At 40.4% G+C, this 23,889-nt stretch overlaps 1 protein-coding gene across 1 annotated transcript in view; it reads right to left on the reverse strand.

The window, feature by feature from the left end:
• The window catches only part of slit3 (slit homolog 3 (Drosophila)), a 269,236-nt gene that overhangs the window by 236,131 nt on the left and 9,216 nt on the right, over positions 1-23,889 (reverse strand). Inside the window, 3 exon segments of the mRNA XM_051072519.1 lie at positions 7,412-7,483; positions 11,292-11,363; positions 16,959-17,030. Coding sequence (XP_050928476.1) covers positions 7,412-7,483; positions 11,292-11,363; positions 16,959-17,030 — 216 coding nt within the window.

Raw genomic sequence — 23,889 nt, forward strand, 5'->3', positions numbered from 1 at the left:
TTACTACCACATGCAGCCTCTGCACTATTTCAGTGCAAACATATAAAAATTCTTTGCCACATTAAAAAAAAAAATATCTACAGGCCCCCAGCCTCCCACGAACATTTCATAGGTTCTGGCCCTGCGGCTAGCTAGCTGTATGGCTAGCTGCTAAAGTAGGCTGCTGAAAGGGAAAGGTGTTGCTGCTGTGAACTTTTACACTGCCTGGTTGCTGAATTCACCCTGCTAAGAAACACTCTGGTTTATTTTATTCACACATCCACACAGAAGACACACACACACACACAAAACTTTATAACTTTTGGCCTCTTGACTGACTGCTCCCACAGCATGAAAACCAAACTCATTCTTATTCACATACTTTGCATTTGTGAAGTGTTTAACAACTGACATGTGAGACAAAAACTTGTAAATAAGATGAAATACATAATGTGGAGACACACCTATAACAAAACTTGGACAGCATTCAAAGCAGAGAAGTAATTTTAACAGCAGGATGTTCAGAATAGGCAAAATTTAGGAAGAAAATGTAATTCATATGTTCCTGCTGTGAGTAGAATAGGGTCAGTAAAGAAAAAAGAGTGTGTATGTGTGCATATGAGAGAGAGGGGGACCTGAGGGACTGGTCGTGGGCCAGCCAAATCTCACATCAGGCCGCATCCACAGGAAAGCAAAAGAAGGATTACACAGAAAGAACAAGGGCAATGCGTAATGATCTTTTCTTTCATCCCGCTGGATTGTTGGACATAGTAATACTTTGCCTGTCTGAGTCTTTGTTCTGCACATGCATACCTGCAAAAAGCCAATTACAGACCCAGTGTGTAGATTTTATCCAGGAGAAATCTAATTGAGGACATAAGGTTTTGTTAATCCCCCACCCTGATTATGGAAACAAGGTTTTTTGCTCAGATGATGTTAAAGAAATCAGGTTACTGCAGAAATCCAACATTAACCCATTTATTTGGGTGCTTATAAAACTTTGAGTATCACCTTATCTGCTTTCATTTTAGAAAATATTTTTCAGACAGTATGAAGGAATGTATGAAACTTTTACAATGAATATTCTCCTGGATTTTCATAATCTTTCAAATGATTCCAATATCATTTGCTATCACTCTCTGTTTCTCTCTCTGTCTCTCTCTCTTTCTCTCTACCATTCGGTCTCTCCCTCCTGGTTTTTGGTATCTCTCTGCAGTGTGTATTTATCTAAATATGTCTTGGGACAAAATCGCACTGCTGTCTGGGCTGTGGGAAACACACACACAGACACACACACACAAGCCGCTAAGAACAGCCTTCTTTTAGAAGAGCTCTGGTCAGGTTCCCTCTGTAAAAGTCTTCCCTTCCCAAATACCATAGAATCCACATGTGGGCCCCATGGTGCAGCTCCATCCTGAAGACTATGGGCCTCCTGGTGCAGCTTTACACCAGAACAGCCATTGCCAATGCAACTATGTTGACATGTTTATCCTTGTTCTAGGACACAATAAATCAAGTAATAATAAATAAGAATGTAAGTAAGATTGATAAATCTGAGAGAGATGCACACACAGTGTATTGCTGTGTATAGGCCCTGTGGTGCAGCTGCATGTCAGGTCCTACAAGCCTTGTGGTGCAACTGCATACCATGGTTTGTACTTGTGAGTCATGTTTAATTATTAGGAAGTTCTGTCGTGGGTGTGTGGTTTAGCATAAAGTCTGCCATGCACCACACACACTGACACCACACACACACACATATCAACCCACACATGCGGACTCGCAACTCTGCATCCATCGCCTGTGGTGTTAAATCAGCAGGAGAGTTGGCGTGAGAGACTTGATTTGTATGTGCTTCTGTGTGTGCATGTGTGTGTGTTTGTGTTTTTGAGACTTATTTGTTTCTCGCCAGCACCCGGTGACGTGAAAACCAAACAAAGGGCCTGGAGACTAGTGACAAGAAAACAATCTTACAACCCTTGACAGCAACACAACATCAAAGCTGCTTGTTGTGTTTGTGTGGGGGTGTGTGTAACAGTGAGTGCGCCTGAAAAAAGAGAAAAAGGGCAAAGAATAGTAAATGAGCAAACTAGTCCACTCTGAAAAAGAGAAGACAACGTGAGTTCAAGCAGTTTACTTTCAACCCTCACCCGTCCAGGCCATTCCACCAATCGCCACTGAGGCCCCCTGTGTCGCAGCAATCACTGAACACACAGCGTACACCCACTTCCTGTAACTAACCGTAACATTCCAGCAGGTAAACTATGGCAGTCGCCTCTAAATGGACAATTAGCCAAGATTAAAGGCAACCCCTCGTCTTTCTCCATTAACTTAATTAGGAGGAAAAGACATCTCAAATGACCCCCGCTCCTTCAACCTTCCCTCCCTCTCTCATTCCTCTCTCTCTCCGTCCAGCTTCTTTTTCCCCTGACTTAACCAGCTAAGTTGTATTTACAGTAACAGCCGGGGAGTGTTACGTCTGCACATGTGGGAGCTCCACTGGAGCACTTGGAGGTTAAGTGCCTTGCTCAAGGGTAACCTAATGGTGCTGAAGAGCATGTCTCATTACCCTTCAATCAGTTCAATCATCAGTGTAGGGATTTAGACTGGCAACCTTCCAGGATTAGACTCTTGTCAGCTATTTTCATTCCCCCACATATCCATCCAGCCCTGCCTTACCTCTGTTGCATCTAGTTTCACTTCCCCCCACAGCTATTTCTTCTTCCCAGCCTTTAGCTACACTTTAGGTTTTTACGTGTTTATCTAACGCTGCTATCCAGGCTGGCCTACAGCGAGTGAACATGCAGGGATTAAGCATCATTCTCAAGGACACTTTGATTGGATAAAATCCTTCACTGGCATCCCTGTGGACAGAAACTCACTTCTCTTTCCATTAAGCCAAAACCCTTTTAGGCTGAATGTTTGGCTGTTGGTATCCCTGCTGTGAGGCATTTTATGGGGTGCAGTGAGGACAGTGAGGGAGCACAGCAGCAGTGTTAGAGAGTAGGAAGAAGCTGGAAAAGGGCGGGGGGGAGCTTTACTGCACTAAAGCATGTTATTGAACAGAAATGTGATGGCTAAATTCTTGAGTAACAGGTTCCTTTGTTTGTGTTTTATTGTCTACATTAGCCTTTCTCATTGCAAAACCACATCTGCTATACAGTAAATGTGTATTTAAGCAGAATGGTACTTGCTGCTGTTTATGCAATACAGTGATTTAATTCAATTAAGCATATCTTTGCTGAACAGAGGCCACTGTGGCCACAAGTGGAAATTATGGTGTAATGGTAGATGCTAAAACACTGTGTAACAGTAGCACAAGTAAAGAAGGGTCATAAAGTCAGCAAACTGACTCATGTCCACCTTAAGCTACTGGTCATACCAGACCAAGTTAAGGCCACAACAGCAAAACCTCTTAGAGTACTGAACTGAGCAAGACTGAGTTTTATTGTTGTTGAATTCAACTTTTCATTTGTGTGAAGAAAAAGTTTCATATATCTGCATTCCCGTTTGTAATATCAGTTCAACCTGTAAAACACACAAGGGTTCTGCATCTTTACAGCAACATGGCACTTTGATTTCAGTATGCAATGTTGAAACATGGTTGAAAATCATCATCTACATTATGTAATACTAAGTATCTGAGGCCCAACTGGAGTTACAGTGGTGGAGGTAAAGAGGAAATATCTCTCGAGTCTAACGTTGAACTCATTTTTCTTCTTCCTCGCGCCCCTCTCCTCTCATGCAACCAATCAACTGTAACCTGAGCTCTTTAATGGGGGAGAATGATGTTGCTTCATGAGTATCACTGGCAGTAAACCAGCGCTGGTTCAAATACCGGTGCACTTGGGGTCCCTGCACACAACATACACACATAAAACATGCACACACACGCACAAACTCCCAGAGGAGAAAGTGAAGATAACAGGATGAGGCTCAGTCTGGGTCAGTGTTATTAGACAGGAGACTAACAGCCATCAAGTCCACTTAGCAAAGTAAACCTCCCTGATAGACTGTGGTGTGCACTGATGCACTAAAGCCCTCTAACCAATGGCTTGCATTTTTCCATCCGAGCCATCATGATTGTTGCCTTTCAGACCAGAAATTCACTGCCTTTCTAGCAATGTATTCTACTCAAAGCTCAAGCTTACTGTGTGCGATAGTGTGTGTCTGTGTGCGTGCTGTGAGACCACAGTCTCTCCAAACTATGGGGGGAAAGCGACCACAGACTGCACACACTGAAACCCACAGACTCCAGTCCTCCATCCATCTCACTATCCCTACCTCTGCCCCTCCCGCCGAGCACCTGGCGGGGCCACAGACTCTGATCCCTTCATCCATCTACCCACAGCCTTCATCCTCCACCAGCATCCTTTCATCCCACCATCTCCCCCCTTCACATGACCGCCCTGATACCTATCCTTCATCTGTCTTTGTCAGGCAGTCACCAGCCACACTTACTGCTCAATTAGAACATTTTCCAATAAGAGACAACCTCTTCGATTCGAGCTTCAAATCGTATGCTTCATTCATCCCCAGGGGATCCAAGACTCTGGTAAAAACTATTATCCAGCCTGATACCTCTTGCCCTTACCTCCCACCCTCCTCAAAAGCAAAACCTCCAACCCATGCCTATTTTCCCTTCACGCTAGTCCAGCTCCTTCCCTCTCCTTCCATCTCCAAACCTCAGACCACAGAGCTTTAATAGGAGGGTTAAGAGGTAATTCCTATCACACTGCCATCATTTAATATCTAACCGAGGCTGGACAGAGAGGAAGGTTACGAACCTAAACCAGAAAGCCACCAGCAAACCTCCCCGTCTCCTCCCTCTTACTTTCCTGCTGTTATCCCCTCTTTAAGCCTCCCTCCCCTGACTCTTGCTCTCTCTTCTCATTCTACCTCCATCTTTTCTCACTCTCTTACACACTCTCCCGCCAACATACCTTGCTATTTACATTTCCAACACTTCCTCAATTTACAGAAAAACACAGCGTGGATAGGATAAAAAGCACTGAAAAGAAAGAGGGAAGAGAAAAATGAGAAAAGTGGAAAGAAAAAAAATACAGAGCAGGAGGAAACTCCAGACACTGTAATTTAGACTGTGCTGATGGCAAAGTAGGGATATAAAGAACATGAGATTTATAATGTTAAGTTTGGAACATGTTCACCCTTTCCACTTTCTTACGGAGTTGTCTAAGAGCTCTATAGGGATCCATATTCGACCAGTGATAAATAAAAGCTATCGAGACCAATTAGGGGTTTTATGGAATAGTAAGCCAGGCAGTGGAGGAAATAAGACTGTCACTCATGAAGAACAAGAGAAAAGTTTGGAAAAAATAAATGAGCACAGTGGGATGTGGAATGTGTTAATATGTGTGTGTATGTGTTTGCATCTGTATGTCCCTGATGTTCACATAGAGGGGTTTAGACTGTGTGTGATCCTGGAGGCCACAGTTGACGTAAATGACAATTTGCTTTAAGCCATAACGGTCTACTTTGCTGTCTTCAGCAATACATCACACATCACCACAAATATATGAAACATACGATCAGTGTGTCCAGAGTTTTAAATAGAGGTTTCACAGTGTGCACCCCACCGAGAAGATTTCATCCTTCTGTGGCTTCTCTGCCAACACAAGAGGCCGTATTGAGAAAGTGCCACAGAAAACACAAACCAATTCATCATCGCAAACCACTGTTATTATTACAGCATTTGTTGTTTTGTTTCGTTGTTTTTTTTATTCCACTGCCTTGATTCATAGTAAAAGTTTCAGTAACAAAGAATGATATATTTGAAAGAGAAAAATTCACTAATACATCTTTTTAATAGATTAATGACCTAAAGGACATATTGTCACTGTACAAAGAGAACCATGTATTTACAAAATGTTACATTTTCATGAGTGACAAATAGCTTTTGTGGTTAATGACATTTTTTAGATGATTCTTTTCTTTTTTTTACCTAAGGCGTAGGAGAGTTGACTGAACCCACAAAAGAGCATGTCATCCCTCAGTTTATTTGAAAACCCAAAACTAATAAAATATGCTGATGCACAGTTTTCACTACACAGCAATGATCTATTATTTACTGTAGATAAGACCACTGTTAATGTTGGAGGAGGCACACTGTGGACAGATGAGGCAATGTACTGTAGATTTCATGGTTAATTTCAGATCAAAGCTCAAAGCTCCCCAATCAATCTGCAATCAGTTGAGATATTTCTTTGGGCATTTTGACACATTATGACACTGCAATTGGAAACTACCATAACTTTTGTGAATCCAAGATGACTAAAGCTGCCGTTGTCTGCAAAGAAGCAAGCTACTAACTTTTTAGACCCACCCAAAAGCTTTTCTGTGAAGTGTTCTTACTTTTTGTTGGTCTAATTCACTTCTTGATCACCTTGAATACCTCAAACATGAACAATGTGGAAAACACAAAAAGGTCCTACACAGAGGAGCATGCTTTTTTCAACAAAGAAAGGTTACAGTAGCTTCCAAGGCGTTCTGCTTCATGGAAACATTATAAAAGAGAATGAGAGAAGTGAGAAGTTTAATGTCCCAGTGCTGGTATTCCCTATCCTAAGACCTTGCAACGCACATGCACATGCACACACCCACACCCGCACCCATTGCAGACAATAATGACTGCAGACACATACAAAAGCAAGCCTGCACCGAAGACACACATACGCACACACACAGTCTACCTCTACCTTGACTTGAAGGCAGCCCAATATAAACGGCTATAAAGTTTAGAAGGTGTTTCAACCTTCAGCCTAAGCTGACAGAGACTCTCTGAGGATAAGACAAATAGAAAACCTGAGTGGAAAGAAAGAGTGCAGACAGAGAGAGCACAGGGGAGGAAAAGGAGAAGGGGTGGGTGCACCTATGGGACTTAAACAGAGAAATGGAGAGAGAGAGAGAGATAGAAAGAGGGAGAAGAAGAGAGCATGTCTGGGAATGTGAGATGAAAAAGAGAAAGAAGGGGAACAAGTGGGAGGCTTCTCTCCATCAGTATGACCTGTTCTTACACTCTGAATACTCTGGGAAAACTCCATATTCCTGAATAAAAATTCCTCATCGGTCCAAGCAAAACATTCACTCCAGGCACACTTTCACCTCTTAAAATAGTGCATGCACACACACACACATATACATATCTACACACATCTGACCCGCACACTCTTTTTCTGCTCTCAACAGGAGCACAGAGCAGCACTTTGTCACCTGGCGCGGGACTTGAACCCTCAACCCGGATAAAAGTTCTGACATTGCACCGTGACCGTGTTTTCAAATGGATCACGTAACACATCAAAAGAGAGGGGCGAGAGAGAGAGAGTGATGGAGGCAGAGTCAGAGAGAGATGGGGGAGCTCAAGAAAGTAGGATCGCTGGATGGAGAGATGGAAAAACAAGAAAGGTGTACTCACAGTCGTCCTAGTTTGGGGTTGGACTGGAAGAGAAGCTCTGGGAGAAACTGGAGTTTGTTTCTGTTCAGACGACTGCAGAGAGAAACAGAAGGAGAAAAAGAAAATATACTTTAAAGTAAAATGGTTTGACAGGCAAAAACTCACAGTAATAAATCACTCAGATTCATGCCTTTGTGTTGACTGAGCTATCACCAACTAGCCGGGAGCATCACCTTGCAGGTCATCGGGTTCATGGTTCAAAGGTGAAACTCATGGGAAAGTCTGTCTGGTTTCCTGTGATCATGACCTAGAGGTTATCATCATGTGTTTTGTATGTGTGTGTCAGTTACAGGTTATCATGCTGTAAGCTCTGTAAAGCCAGTTATTATTATCATCCCTGCATGTGCTTTGACCTGGGAGTGAGAGAGAGAACATGTTTAGGTTCCTGGCGTCTTCAAGACATCTCTACAAAGATTCAGTACTAAAACACTTTTTCAGGATAATTCCCTTAGGTGACACTATTCTTAGCACATTTTCAATACATTTTAGATAATCCTAACCTGGTTTGTCACTGTATTAAAAGAAGACAACTGCATCATCAGGGCCAAGTGCACTACTGTGTGTCCAAATGGAAAAAATAAGCTTGGTCTTACTGACCTAAATTTTTCTGATAGGACAAAAATGCACAACATGCAAGGGCTTTGTCCAAGAATTCAAACTTAATTTATTTTTCCCATTAATCTAAACTGATAGTTTATGTACACTGTGTAAGATAAGATACAATGAATTTTATTAATCCCACAGGGGGGGGGGATTATTAACCCACAAATGATAAACAAATGTGACAGGCTTTGGGCTCTTGAAGCCAGGCTTTTCAAGAAGTGGTTTCAAGTGCCAAAATAAACAACCCAGTGTCATAGTAAAAAAAAAAAATCCACAAACTGACTGAAAAAGTATGCACAAGTTTTAAAATAAAATTGTGGCCAAAAAAGTGGATGTTTACATCACAGGACCATCGTCAGCACAAGAAATTCTTAAATGTGGCAGACAAAACAGCAATGGCCAATCAGAAGAAAGGGACTAGAGTTTCCAAGGAAACTTTGCAAGTATTATTACCTATGAAATAGGCCTATAGGTTTCTAAACTAATATGAAGAGAAAACCTTCTCGTGACCAATGCTGTCCTATATCTTAAAATACTGTTCCATGTTCAAGAAGGTTGAACCAAGCATGAAAAGAACACATGGCAATTATTTACAAAGGAATGAAAGAGAAGATAGAGTGAAAATAAAATGGTGTTGACCGACAGAAAGACGTGTGTGTGAAGAAAAAGTAAGAGATGAAGTGTGTAAGGGTGAAAGATGATGTCTGCTTGTGTGCATATGTGTGTGTGTGCAGAAGGAGGGTGGGGTTGCCTACAGCAGAGATAGATGAGGACAGTGTGAGGAGAGGGAGTGAAAGTGTTATCAGGCTACCAAAGCATTTGGCTGAGAAACGAGGCATGGAAGGGAAAAAGAAAAGAAAAGGAGGGCGGAGGGTCGCAGGGTCACAAAGTAGAATCTCCACTGGAGAAGACACAGACACCAACCTTTTAGCCCCTGTGATAATGATAATAAGACCTTGACTCCTGTGTGCACCAATGGAAAGAGAGCTGCAGTCCAAAATAAGATATCCACCATTTGAAATAATTGACCCCTGCTCCTAGAAAATAACTGCTGGTACGAAAGTAAAGCCCATGACCGCCTAGTATTACAGTTATGAGTCATTTTAAGACGTTCGCTCACAAAACAGTTATGGTTTTTAAGAGAAGAATCCTTTGTGTGTTCTCAAATAATAATGACTTCTGCTTGGAACCTTTGAAATATTACCAACCCACAAGTCCATGGGCACTATATTTTTAAATTTGGAAAATTATATCTATTAGTCAGAATCACAATAAAGTCCAGCAGAAATGGTTTGGACACTAAAGAGAACTAATCTCAATGGGTTACCACCTCAAAATCCCCGAAGTTCTGTATATTTTTTTGCAAAAAAAAACAAAATAAAAAAATCACATCTCTTCACACATCCTGTGTTCTTTTTATATTTTTGCCATTTCTGGCCACCTCTGAGTCATTGTTGTATTTTTCAAATCACCTGATGAGGTCAAATGCCCAAACACATGACTTTACAATTCATGTGTTGACATAAATCAGTGTCCTCACCCAAGGAGATGGCTACATAAGCTCCATGCTTTTCACATTTTGACTCCATAAATCACACAGACTCAGCACCAGGACCTCTCACCCCTAACCTTTCACCCTGACAGGCACAACATCAGAGATCCTGTCAACTAAGCATTTTAAAAAGCATTTCACGATCAGTGGATTAAAAAAAATATTGTGTATAATCCAGGGCCATCATTATTTCCCACAGTACAGTAGTGATTCTTTTTCCAAATATTTTCTTCCAAAACAGAGAAAACTCACTGCTGTTTTTTACCTAGAATGACTGTAAGTAAAGTACAATGTGTCATCCTTACGCTTTTTAGTCTACAATACAATGAATGTTAGAGTTGCACAAAACCATATTTTCAAACAACTTGAAACAAATGAATGCCATCTCTTAGTGAGTTTTGACACACTACTTTGCCCCCTAACCCTTCCCACACAGCCTCACCTCAACCTCTGACCCTTCCTGACACACTGTTTTACAGAGCCTTTTAACATTAAAGCAGCCCATCACCTCATGCTTTCACTATCAGACGTATGATCTCCATTTAGAGACAAGATACACATGTTGCTGCCACTCAGCATCTCTCAAGTATCTGTCCAGTGTCAGTGAAGTTTGCTGTCACCTGAATTTAACTAATTGCTTTTGTATTTCTGTAAATCTCTGCTGCTCTGTTGCATGTCTTTTTTTACCATCTTTTTTACCATTTTACCATCCAACTGTCAGGGAGATTTTTACTTAATACAGTGTCCAAAGAAAAAGAGAGGACTGCACAGAAACACTTTTTGGAGTCCCACAGCAGCACCACATGTCTTTGAGTTGAAGCAGATGAATTTATGACACTGTGGAAATACACTGTGGAAAGCCAGAGGTAAATTAAAAACCCTACAGTAGTGAGATAGCTAATGAAATGAGATTATCTGACAGACATATCACTGAAGAAATATTCAGCCCAAATCCTAACACAACATTGTCAATTCAACACTGCCACGACAGCCAAGTCCTAAGTTTAGAAATGCTGCTCTCATCAGTTGAAGACCTCCAGCCAGAAGGTGTGTTACATCACCTGAAAGCTGCCTATAAAAACAGCTATAAAATATAGCTGAATTTTCAGGAGATAACATCTGACAACACATAAAATGTGTTATTCTGTATTCTTGTCTCATGCTACAGGATCATAAACGCTCTGTACTACAGCAGAAACGTGGAAGCATGTCTTCCTGCAAAAATGTCTGCCTGCCATCCCTCCAACACAGAGTCATAAACATGCAGGTGTGTGTGTGGGAAGTGTTCTGTTGTGCACTCACACCTTGATTCTATTGACTAGAGCCTTGGTGTGAACTGACAGACACACACTCACACACACGGAACAAGGCAATAACTATGAAAGATTCCAAGGTAGTGTGTGAAGTGGACGGACTTGGGTATCATCCAGGTATACTCTGTGTGTATATGCTTTACAAAATGGACAGGCAGCAGCAGGAAGTCAAAGGTGTGTGTTTGGCAAAAGGGAAAAACAGCAGTAGGAAGTCATTGTGTATGAATGTGTGTTTGCAGATGTATATATTTTGTGATTTGTTTTTATAGAATTTGTAGCATGGTGGGTTTTTTTACATGTATAAAATACCTTAAGTTTGCATGAGCTGTTTCTCCCTCATGCACAAGACAGGAGTGTGAGATGGTGAACTTACAGTCTCTCCAGCAGCCTGAGGTCTTGAAAGGCTCCTCTCTCGATAACACTGATTTGATTGTCCTCCAGATGACTACAGAGAAAAAAGAGACAACAGTTGCAGTTATCATTTTTGGACAATTCAAAAGCAATACCAGCAGGGATACAAGTGAGTGTTGACGGAATAACAGTCGAAACAAGGTAGAAGTAATAGTCAGTGTCAAGAGAGGCAATAAGAAATGTCATTAACTTTACAAAGTTGTAGTATAGGCATTTCTTAAAAATGTCACAATTTAAATGTCATAGAGGGACAACCATGTAGTGCAGATTATCTATCCACAGCCAACTTTCCCAGCTGACCTGTGGGTTCACACCAGAGGAAGAAACACCACATAAATCTCATTTTCTGGCCAGTGCAAACAGCAAAATCAGCTGCTTGCCAGAGAGAAATAGAGACATTTCAAACATTGGGAGAGACACTTGCACTTTTTAAAAATTGTTGTATAAACAAGCAATCAGTGCGCTGAACAAATGAATCTGGCGTGAAGCAAAAGTTTAAAAAGTTTAAGACACGCAGCATTTCACAAATGTCACAATTGAGCAAGCCAAAAGAAACAATTAACAAGCCATTCCTCAATGGATATCCTCTCCATTTCTCTTCTGCCTTTCCAGTGGCGCTCCCAGTGTAACACATATTCCTCTTTTTCCCTCTCGGCTCTCTGTGTGTGCTGTAATGTTTTTGGGGCAATCTAAGATTTTCCAGATGGGACAGAGGAAGGGAGAGAGAACATCTCCGCAGATATGTGTGTTTATACTTTCTGTCTGAGGATGTTAAGAGTGACATCTCTTGAGAGGGAGGAGGAGATTGAAGGAGGAGAGAGGCTGATGGGAGAGGAGGAGGACAAGAAGAGTAAGGAAGTACAGGGAAGGGAGAGTGAGGAGAAGGTAGAGAGAGAGAGAGAGAGAAAGAGAGGAAACAGAGATGCAAATAGTCCCAGAGTGACAAGATGGATTGAGAGAGAAAAAAAAGAAAAGACAACAGAGCCAAATATGAGTAAAGAAGATGTATCAAAAAAGAGACACTGTCAGGCCTGCCATGTGGACTTTGAATTGTTTTGGCATGACCTTCCTTTAACTATTCTTTCAAAGAAAATGTTTAGACATGCAGCTGTATTACAGCCATTAATCCATGGTCTGTCATACCAACTCTTCACACAAATAAACGTGTGAACACACACACACACACACACAGACAATGTGTTGGAAACATGCACTTGGCCAAAGCTGGAGCAAAAACTCTTATCTGACGAAGGCAAGCACACAATGACAGGCACAAATACATAATGTACTGAAAATGCATGGATATACACAATCAGCACTAATGAACAATGTCAGATATGTATGTAAACATGTAAAGTGCAAACATAGGTACACAGTTATGCACTGGTTGCAAACATACCCAAACACACAACATACACGTAAACACATGCACAGTCCCGACTCCAGCCCACTAGTCATAATTTACAGTCCAGCCAGTATTAATCCATCATGTTTATTCCAATGTAGCTGGGTTTTCTCCACCCTGATAGAAAAACATATCTTGTAAACTCCAGAAAAGGCTAAATCAAGACATAACTTTGAGTAACTATCAGAGTTCATTTGTCCAAATGAGGGATCAACCGCATGCTGATTTATTGAATGAAGTTTAGAAAGGCAAAAGGATCATAAGCCAAACACATGGTGTGGGGAGTCGATGTTGGCATGATGTTCAGATGAGGTATTGTTTTTATATTGGTCTGTATCAGGCATTAGTCATCAACCAAGAGATGGAGAAAAGAGAGAAAACATGCACTGATTTCATGTGTGTGGGGCCTGGTGTGTCTAATAACTCTTTCATTCGACCATATTAGAAAGTCTTAGCAACCATTATAAAAAGCACAATGATGTCACGCTACCTTATGGCAAACTCAGAGTACTTGGCCTCTGAAGGAAATAAGGAAATACTTCAGAGGATATTAACTTCACTTGTTGTTTACGCACAATGGGTGAAACCGCATTAATTTTCCCCGGCCAAATGTTCAATATCAAGCGCAAGTTTTCACCTACATCTAAATTTGTTTGGAATTACTCAATTTCGCCACAATCTGGAAGAAATCTTGGAAAGTAAGGCTGCCAAAGATATTACGCTAAGTGTTGCACACGCAGTATGCATGCAGAGACAAGCTGTGTCTGTGATTACAGCATGACGATCTGACTGCTCAGATTAAAGAATATTCAGACTGCTGGACTGGGTTACACATTTCTCTGACTTAATATTTAATCAGATTATAGCAGGTAGTCTGGTTAAGGTGCTTTGATGACATCAGATACTACATTTGAAGATTTAAAACACCAGCAAATTAGTGCAATTACGTTTTTATCTTTGTATTCCGTGATCATTGAGGTGTTAATGTAAAACCAGATCATTAAGAAGTTGAAAATACAATTAATATGGTAATTATGTTGCTGTGTTATAGGTTTGGCTGAGGTGTTGAACAGAAGTCATATTACATGTAATGGCAGTCATGTATTTTCACATGACTAATTATGAATAAGCTGGGATTGGCTCCAGCCCCCCCACAGCCCTCAAGGATAAGTGGTATAGCTAATGGATGGATAATTATGAATAATTACAAGCTTGTACGTAAGCATGGGCATCAAGGAGTACTTTTTTTCTGCAGCTCTTGGCCTTTCCTGGGAAGAATGTTAGAAGCATTTAGCTACATGCAAACTTTTCCCATGGGATGTATGTAAGGGTTAAGTGACCAGGAAAAGAACTGAGCATTGATTTGTGTGTGTGTGTGTGTGTGCGTGTGTGTGTGTGTGAGAAAGAAAGAGTGAGAGTAATGAACAGAGTAGGGGGGAGAGGTCTGATGAAGTCACAGTAATATACATTTGACTACAGATAAGGCTAAAGGTGACGCTGCTTTTGTTCACATACATACTATCACATACGCAATAGTATGTATGTGTACATGTGAGTGAGAGAGACTGAGAGTGTGTGTGTGTGTGCGTGCGCACGTGCGGCTGAGTGTGTACTTTCTCAGACTATCTCCTCTCTTTCCCAAGCCATCTCCTTCCCATTTCTTTAAGAGATTTAGAGTGGGGAAATGTCACAGCAGTTTATCACCAACCACATGAAACAAGCTGCTGGCCCACCACACGCAAACACACTCCCTAACACACACACACACACACACACACACACACACACACAGCCTGTTTTCTGCAGTCCTTCTAACCCTGTCTCAAATACACAGGATGCACACAAATAAAAGGTCTCTCCCTCTCTCTCTCTCTTTTGTTGTTTAGGTCAAATATACAGACAAATAAAATCTGAAACATTGACTAGACATAAATTCAAAAACCCACCGGTCCTTACAAGTTTGGTTATAATTAAACAACTGCACTTACAAATGCAAACACACACATGCATAAACTTATTTCCACTCCTCAGCGTAGTTTGTGCTGGGAGTATATTTTTATCTGCCGGTCTGGTGAAAACAGAGTGAGGAGGGAAGCTGCATGCAGCCAACGGTGATTATAGTTATTACAGCCCTCACACACACACACACACACACACACACACACACACACACACATATAAATTTGGGCCACTTGAGGCAGAAGAGTTGGAGAGCCCTTGAAGTCATTAGGACAGCTTGAGAGGACACGAGGAGTCACACTTCAGTGCAACCATTTAGATATGATAAGTAAGACCAGCAAGAGTACCATCAGTAATGACTTTAGCATATCAATGATTTTTTTTGGGGGGGGGGTCAGACAGGCACAAAGACGAACAGTAGAGTATAGAAGGTTCATGGTAATGAGGTCCATTTGAGATGTTTACCAACAGCTGTATGTTTAGACTGCAGCCAATAAATATCCTTTAGAAGTAATATTTGCTTGAAAAGGACCAGCAGTCAACCGGGCTCATGGTTGGAATCACTAGCTATGATACATCAAGTTAGTTAAGGCTGGTATATACAGGAGAAACAATTACAGCGGGCAAAAACCTTTCAATATACACATTGGCATGTGAATATTAAAAGTGAACCTGTTCTTTGAACCTCAGCATCATCTGATTCAACAAATACATATTCTGTTTATAGTTTTGATCCACACAACAACAAGGAAGTGCAAGGCAATGACTTTCTTTTTGAGAAATACAGTGCGTAAACATTGTAACTGTTTTAGTAGTATATGTGCACACATTTTGCATCTTTAAACAATCTCAAAGGTTTGTTACTTATAACTAAATTTCAAAGGCACTCCCGTGTCTCTGGATATTCCAATATTGCAAAACTGTAAAAATCCAGCATAGCCCAACTATTGCTCAGAGACAATAGTGAACTCTGAGTTACATTATCTTCTTGGTTACAATGAACAATGAGTCACAATTTCTCGCTACCAATTGTCCAGAAATTGCAACATTTTTCCCATCAGTTTTATCTCTGCATATCACCACATCCGCACCAGTTTAACATCTTGTTGCTGTGTTGCTTGTTTGACAAATAGGAGTCTTGCTGCTTGTTACTGGCATCTCAGCTCATGATTACTCTATTATTTAACCTTGTAAATATTCAGTAATTACGAAATTCAACTCCTTGGATAAGACACTTGCATTCTCTCCAGCCCTGAAATCCCTCATTAGGACAGGAAACTTTATTTTATAGAGACTTGTTTCCCCTATAGCCATATACAGGCCTATTAGGTAAATATAGCAATTGTCTAATTACTCCAGCATGGCAGCTTTTTTGTTAATGGGACTCCATGTAAATAAATGAATACAGGTCACTACAACAGAAAAGAGAGAGGAGAATAAGACATAAAAGGCCTGGTACCCGGTGGATTCAACCTCATACCTAGGGCCACCCAACCTCATACCAAAATGACAAAATAAGTTGTTTGTCAGTGCTGTCTAAATGGCCCACCCAACTCCACAAACAACTTAAAAACTTTCTCTGATTTGTCGCCTCTGAGATTAAGTTCTGGCTAGTTTAGGAAACTAAAACTTTGTTAAAGTTGGGGAAAGACTGGCATCATGGAGAACAGAAACTGATGTCAGTTGTTAGCAGAAGATGGGACACAACTTGTATTCTCCAGTGTAGGAACACCTACAGCATAAGACTTTTTCCAACAACATAACAACGTCACTGTACTTCTATACTTGCAACAGATAGAGAGTTATTTCTTCACCCAACCTGAACAGACTGTTTGTCAGAAAAACCAAAAAGAAATTTAAGCATTTAATCAAACAAATAATGTTGTTTTTTGTTAAGAACATTATCTAATTTAAATGTCAGCACTATTAAGTCAGCAATTGACAGGTTTTGGTTGGACTGAATATTATCATAGAAGGTGATCATAAAAACAATTCAGGGTGCTTGTAGTTACCTGCTTTCCATATACCACCACATTTGTTTACAGCCATTTCAAGCTTTCAACATTTCTTAAAGTAGCATGTACAAATATTCCCCAATTCACCAATTTTCTTGTGCCTCATACAGAAAAAAGTCTGAGATAAGAATAAAGCAACAGCTGATGTAATGTGAATTTGTTGAACAACCTTGACATTCCTTGAGTAACTTCAGCTACAGTGAATGGTTTATCATCAGAGAATATTGAAACAACAGTGAAACAAACTTACAGAATCCTGAGGTTCTTGATGCCAGAGAAGTCCACTTTCGTGATTCTGGTGATGTTGTTTCTGTTCAAATCCCTGCAGAGAGAAACACAGAGGTTAAAGGTTGAGTTTAATTTAACATTATGAACTTATAACACTCAATGCTAAAAAGCCAGTGGACATTGATGAGCACCCACTGAATGCATGGGTGTGTGTGTTTGTGTGTCTGTGGGTTCTTGCTCATTCAGTTAGTGAATGTGTCAGTCGGACTAAGCGTGAGAATGCCCCACAGCGTATGAGCCCACACACAAACATACAAATACAAACAAACAGAAACCAAAACATACTAACACTCCTACTGTACAGGCACCATGAGATTTATGCACATACATTCACATGTCTACACACACAGACCGTTCCTGCTGCTGTGAATTATTAAGAAACAAATTTTTCAGCAAAAATTTTTGGGGAAAAAAATAAAAGTAAGATTAAATTATTTTCTCTTTCCATCATCAGAGTTTAAAAGCTTATCATGTTTCCTGGCTGTCATTCAATCTGTTTTAACTACGAGTACACAATGTATACATACTGCAATATGAACTGACTGCTTTAGTGTGTGTGTGTATAGACTGGTTTCCTTTATACAGCTATGCTGTTTATTGAAACGCTGTCGCACTGGAGGAATTAGGGCAAGGAAAACACACACACACAAGAGAGCACGGACAAACAAGCCACACAATTTTCTCTCTTATTTCACACACAAACTCTGCATAAGCTTTCACTCACCCTCTCTCGCTCACAGACACACACATACATATAAACAGAGCCTGGTTTTGCCAAAGCAGCCTGCATGTGTGTTTTTCATAATACACCTAAACATTTATAAATCTGATTTAAGACCATATTAGGTTTCAAAAGGCTTCCCCAAGCTGCCATGGCAAGGACTGCTAATAAGAGCCATACCCTGGCCTGAGACAGGGAGGGCTGGTGTAGGCGAGGGCAGGAGGCTTCCCAAAGCCCAAAGTGGGGACCAGAGTCCACCAGGGGTCCTTGAACAGGCTCCAGGGTAATGAATAGTTATAATATATCAACTGATACAATAGGAGGTCACATTAAAATGACTGCTGATCAAAGACTCCCACCCACTACAACAGCAGAGACAGGGAAGGAAAGCTGGACTAAATCATAACCAACAACAAATACGTCCTCAGAATGAGGTCCCAGTCAAGTAAGGTTTCTATTTGGGATCCTTGATATGAGAAACAGAAGAGAGAAGAGAAGAGAAGAGAAGAAAAGATTTTACAATGTTGTAGAACCTTAAAGCTGTACTAATCAATACTTTTATATCAACAATTGATCAAATGAATGAATGAATTGTCAGCATCTTCAAGTTCATAGTTTTGGCGTTAGAGCCCACAACTTAACTGTTTCTCATCAACCTTGTCTCCAGACACAGAAGGCAGCTAACAGCAGACAGACAAAGCAGTCATTTAGTAGAATCAGAGATTTCCCTCAGGAGCTCGAGGAGACCAAAACAAAGCTAAAAGAAGCGTGTATATTTGGATTTACAGTCATCAGGGGAACATATTAAGGCTAATGTTTCCAGGTGGCTGTGGGTTATGTAAATAGGCAACTGCTTGCTAACACCCTAACAGTTTTATAAATTAATCCCAGAGTTATGTTATCAGTTTCTGTGCTGCCCCTAAGTGGTTAAAAGATAATTTAGTGCAGGTTTAAGAAGGAACTTGTCAGAGTTTTATTTGCCCTAATAAATTGTCATACAGCTAAGCACTTTTCTTTACTTCATTCATTTTTACAATAAAACATAAACTAATTTTCATATTAAGTTTTACAATCTGTTGGGCCTGGGGTTTAAGGCACTGACCATGTAATCCTAACATTCCTGGTTTGAGTCCAGCCAGGAAGATGTTACATGTCATTCTCCATCTCTCTCTCCATTAATTTCATCTCAACTGAGAAATAAAAGCATAAAATGCAAACAAAATTAAGTGTCATAATCTATCAAACTGATGTAGTCTAAAATTACTGAAACATAAACAATAAAAACATGATTGATTTTGAATTTCAAACATCAGCACTGAAACTTTCTGAGGTATGATGATGAGGCATAATTTATTGTAATCATAGATAACCCCACATAAGCAAGTGATCCCAGCATTTGGACACTGCAATAACATGTGAAAGTATAAAAATATGAAAGTCAGGATGATTTGGAGTCTCATTCAGGTTGCCAGTGCATTCAAGAGACCAGATAAATTTCTGACAGCGAGCCACTTCACCATCATCCAAACTAGATGCTGCTGGTTCTTGTCACAGGGTTTCAGTATGTGTGTAACTGCCAGCTCCTTGGAAAGTGAGGCAGCTTGATAAGCCTTCTTGGACATGATGAAAAACTCAAAACAGCATTGATTTATAATTTTCAACTTGAGGAAAAGGTGCTTCCATGATGAAAGAAACTGATTTTTTTTCTCTTGTTGATTGGTAATTTCATGTATACGCTCACTTTTGAGCGACTCTGTGGCAGCATCCAATCTATCCATCCCCTCTCTGTCTTGCCCCTCTGTCTGTCTTTATCTTTTCACATTTGGCAACAATCTTTAAGTTTTCCTTTTTTCCATCCCTCCCTCCCTCCATCTATCTTAAATCTCTCCTTTCCCTGCAGTTACTGCTCTTTAATGTCAATCTGTCAGTCCTTCACAGCCAGCCTCACCCCCGCCTTCCTCTCCACTTTTTCTTTCTAATCTCCCTTCTTTTTACAGTGTCTCCCCTTCTCCCAATCTCCCATGTCTTATCTTTCACTGTTTCACAGTTGACTAAACACTTTTTCTTTGCCTTCCTCTGTTTTTCTCTCTCCCTCTAATCTGTCCTCTTTTATCTCAATCTTTCACTCTTACAGTTGGCTATATTTTTTCCTACCCTTCTCTTTTTTCTCTCCCTTCTCCTGTAATCTCTCCATCCTTATCTCCATCTTTCTCTTGTTCACAGTGGAAACTTCTGCTCTCACCAGGGAAACCGCTCTGTGGTCAAACAAACAATGAGGATACAGGGCCAGGTGTAGAGCCAGGGCATCGCCCAATTTAAATCACCGCCTAAAAACTGAGAAAGTCAGTGCCACTGCCAGAGCAAAATGAAATGTGGTGTGAAATGAAATGATAGATTTGTCAGAGGAATAGTACATAAATTGACAGTGATTTACTTTGAAATAAAAATGTGTAAAGTATGATTTCTTGCCATTTTTCATACAGCAAACAACCAACATCATATAATCAAATAAACATTAATTCTTGATTCACCCTGAGACAAACATAGCATACATATATTTATTACTACTAATAGTATGGTAAACTGCACTTAGGAATGTGTATTTACAAGGGATTTTGATGATTTGCTAATGGCTAATGTCACAACAGCATGCGTGTCCTTTTTTTTTTTTTTAATTATTATTCTCCACCTAATAGTATTGCTATACAGAATATCACTCATTTAGGAAGCACCTGTAGTTGCTGATGTATAAACCTAAAGGTGGTGGGTGATGTTAGGGAGGCAGCCTTTTTCATGCACCTGATCTGTCTAAGCATGGGGATCCACCCCACCCAACAGTAAAGTTTAACTTAGCTTTAAATTTAACTGACCAGCTGCAGTGGGACAACTAACAAGAGGCCTTAGTACAAAAGCCTTAACCACTGTTTGTTTCCATTACAGGCAGAGGTAAGGCGCATGTGTGAGTGTTTGCAACCAGGAGATAAGACAAGAATGCAAACAGCAGGTGTTCAGGGAATTAATATAACATACAGCACAAACACACATACACACAAAGGCACAGACAGCTCCCCACCACATCTCCCCCAGACCACTGAAACCAGTGAACCTTACAGTCTGGCTGCCTTGGACCGGCAAACCAGTTGACTTTACACATACATAGATATTGTGTGTAGAGGCCTGATTCACTTACAGCACAGCTTTATTGGTTGGCTACACCACAGAGACTAAGAGAAAACAGAGAAATAACTATTAGAGAGGAATGTTAAACAAATGACAGATCAGGTGACAAAGACTCCCAAGAGCTCAATGGAATGAAAAGCTGGACTGGCCACCACTGTGGTAAACCATGAAATATTAAGAGAATAAGAGTTCAAATGTTGTGGTTACGTGCCGGTCAATTGTGTTTTTCTTTCTCTCCTTGCACCGCTATCTCAATCTGTCTTGTTTTCGTTTTCTTGACCTTTGTCCTCTTTTTTTTCCCCTCTATCTGGGACAAGAAGGAGGAATAACGATTAAGTACTGCAAACAGTTTCCTCTCTCTGTTCTGTTTCTGTCTATCTGTCTCTGACACTGTGACATTTCCTCCTTCCATTTTTTCTCTCACTCTATCAGGCACTGCATCCTTATCTCTCTATCCCTCCATCCTTTCCCTTTCATCCTTTGTTGTTCTCCGCCCAATGCTTCAATGCATTTCCAAATGCGTTCGCTTCCTGTCCTAATCTCCTGTTATTTTCCACAAAGCTCTTGTACCTCTTCACTTTCTCATTCCTCCTTTCTTGCTCTCCATCCTTCTCTCTCTAAGATAGGTATGCCCAATTTCGCTCTCTAAATCTCCCAGTTACGCAAGGAATCCTAATTGCCTTCTTCCTTTTCCTCTGAGCTCCACGCTCTACAGTGTGTCAGTCACCAGAAGCAGGAGACAGGCATCAAGCTGCTTCAGAATTAGCCATCAGTATAGTTGCAATTCATCCAATTCAAATGTTTGAATCTGACATTCAAAAAAAAACTGTTCACACTCCCTTAATCACACTAATTGTAATCTCACTTGATATGAAGCATAAAGGGCAAAAGCAGTGGAATGTTAGGGTAAAGCCTTTTGTCCAATCAGGACTGAGGGAGCAGTTTAGAAGCCAAACCAGTGAGAAAGTCAAAACGTCACATTTTGTTTGTCACCATAAACAAGTAAAAACAGCTATAGAGGCAGCTTGTTTAGACATAATTTTTTCGACAAATTTTGATTTCACTTTAGTTTTAAGACATTTTAGTCTTGTTAAGTCAGTGAAAGTTTTGTCTAATTTCTCATTTTTCATCATCTTTGTTGTATATTGTTATCATGGTTACACCAATCATTCTCAACACAGTCATAGTTGTTTCATTGTAGATTTTGCTGTGGAAATAAATACTGCAGCAAACTGGTCACACAGAGAGCAACCTAATGGTTAAGGCCCATACCACATAACTGCAATGTCTGCAATTTGATTCCCAGCGGGGGGACCTGTGTTGCATGTCACTTCCCTCTCTCTCTCTCTGCCCTTGCTTCCCTTGTTTTTCTAGACATCTGTTAAATAGGGACAAAATACAAATCTTTTCTAAACTGATAAACTGATGTGCAAAATTAACAAACCAACAACTGAACATTCGAAGAGTGCAAAAAGATGTTTGTATCTTATATATGTATATTTATATCTGCTTGGTCACTGATCTGACAAAAAATGGTGGATGTAACAAGGTCAGTCAAGCAGCAACCTCTATATTGCTGAAACACTAGTTGTTCCTATAGAAACAAAATATGCAACTGCTGATGGCAGAGCATATACAGTACATAGAACATATATACTGCATGTACTTGTAGTTAAATTTTTATGCATCAAACTTTCTGTGAAGAACTTTAAGAAGTAACACTGACTGAGCAATTCAGAATACTCAACTGAACATTTTCTATTACTGTATAAATATTATCTGTATTAAAGATGTAATCATGGAAAGCATTCAGAAGAATGACATACTCTGTCCCGGTCTCTCTTTGCACACCATATATTCTCTACAAGAGTCTACAAGTTTTGGAAAATTTGGGGGTTTTGTGGAACATTTGGTCTCCTGTGCGACCGTTTACTGCTGTTTTGAATCTCTGTAATAGTGATGCTAATAGTTAGTGAACTCTCTCCTATTACAGAACTGCTCTCTGGGACACACAGCAATCATCACTGGGGTATTTTGGTCATTCAAATCATATACACACACACACACGCAAAAGGCATGTGAACACACGAGAACAAGCGAGTACAGACCCACTCACACAAGAGGTTCAGGGCTGAAGCTACAGACCTGTGAGGACACCAGGGTCATGTCCTGTTTAAAATTACATGAGAGGATATTCAAAGGCTCATGCTAATACTTTGTAGACATTTGATAGTTTACAGGCATAACACACATGATAAAAGGAATTCAGTATGTCACAATCAGGTTTGCAGGCACAATGACAATATGTGTACAAATGAGAATAAGCAGTCATGCAAACAGCTTTGGGGTCTTTTGGTCATTATCAAACAACTGGTTGTTGGGATTGTCTCTCTACTTGTACATACTTAATTTCTCCTGCCTCCTGACTTCAACATTAGATCTGTTCATTAATGGATCACCGTCATCAATCATCGGCCTACCAGTTGGTTTCTATGTCTGTCTGTGCCTTTAAAGGTGATCAAGCTCCCACAGTCTTTACATCGACTCCCTGTTGTGTGGTTTTTCCCAAATTAAGATGTAAATATTCTGATTAAACTAAACTCTGCCAGTAATTCAATTAATTCCAAAATTATTCAATTATTAAAGCTTGAATATCTACCACCTGTATAAGAATTTTGCATGTTCACAGTCAACCATCAAATCCAGCCACAGTAGAATTTACACAGCGAAAGCAAGCATTTGCTAACACCACTGAAGGAAAGAGGGAGGTTTGGCTGGCGTGATTGGTTTTTACAGTCGCTACAGCGAGACAGTGACCCCACTGTTGGAGATTGTTTCTCGTGTAGGCTATGCATGCTTCACAGAAACATTCTGACACTTGACATTTAACATTTTATCTGGCTAGAGTTCCTCACCACACATTTGTCTCTCTGGGGAAAAATCTTCCTCCGTTTGTACAAATAATGTTCTGGCTTATTCAAGACATTTGCAA

This window comes from Lates calcarifer, linkage group LG8 (assembly GCF_001640805.2).
Source record: "Lates calcarifer isolate ASB-BC8 linkage group LG8, TLL_Latcal_v3, whole genome shotgun sequence".
NCBI lineage: Eukaryota > Metazoa > Chordata > Actinopteri > Centropomidae > Lates > Lates calcarifer.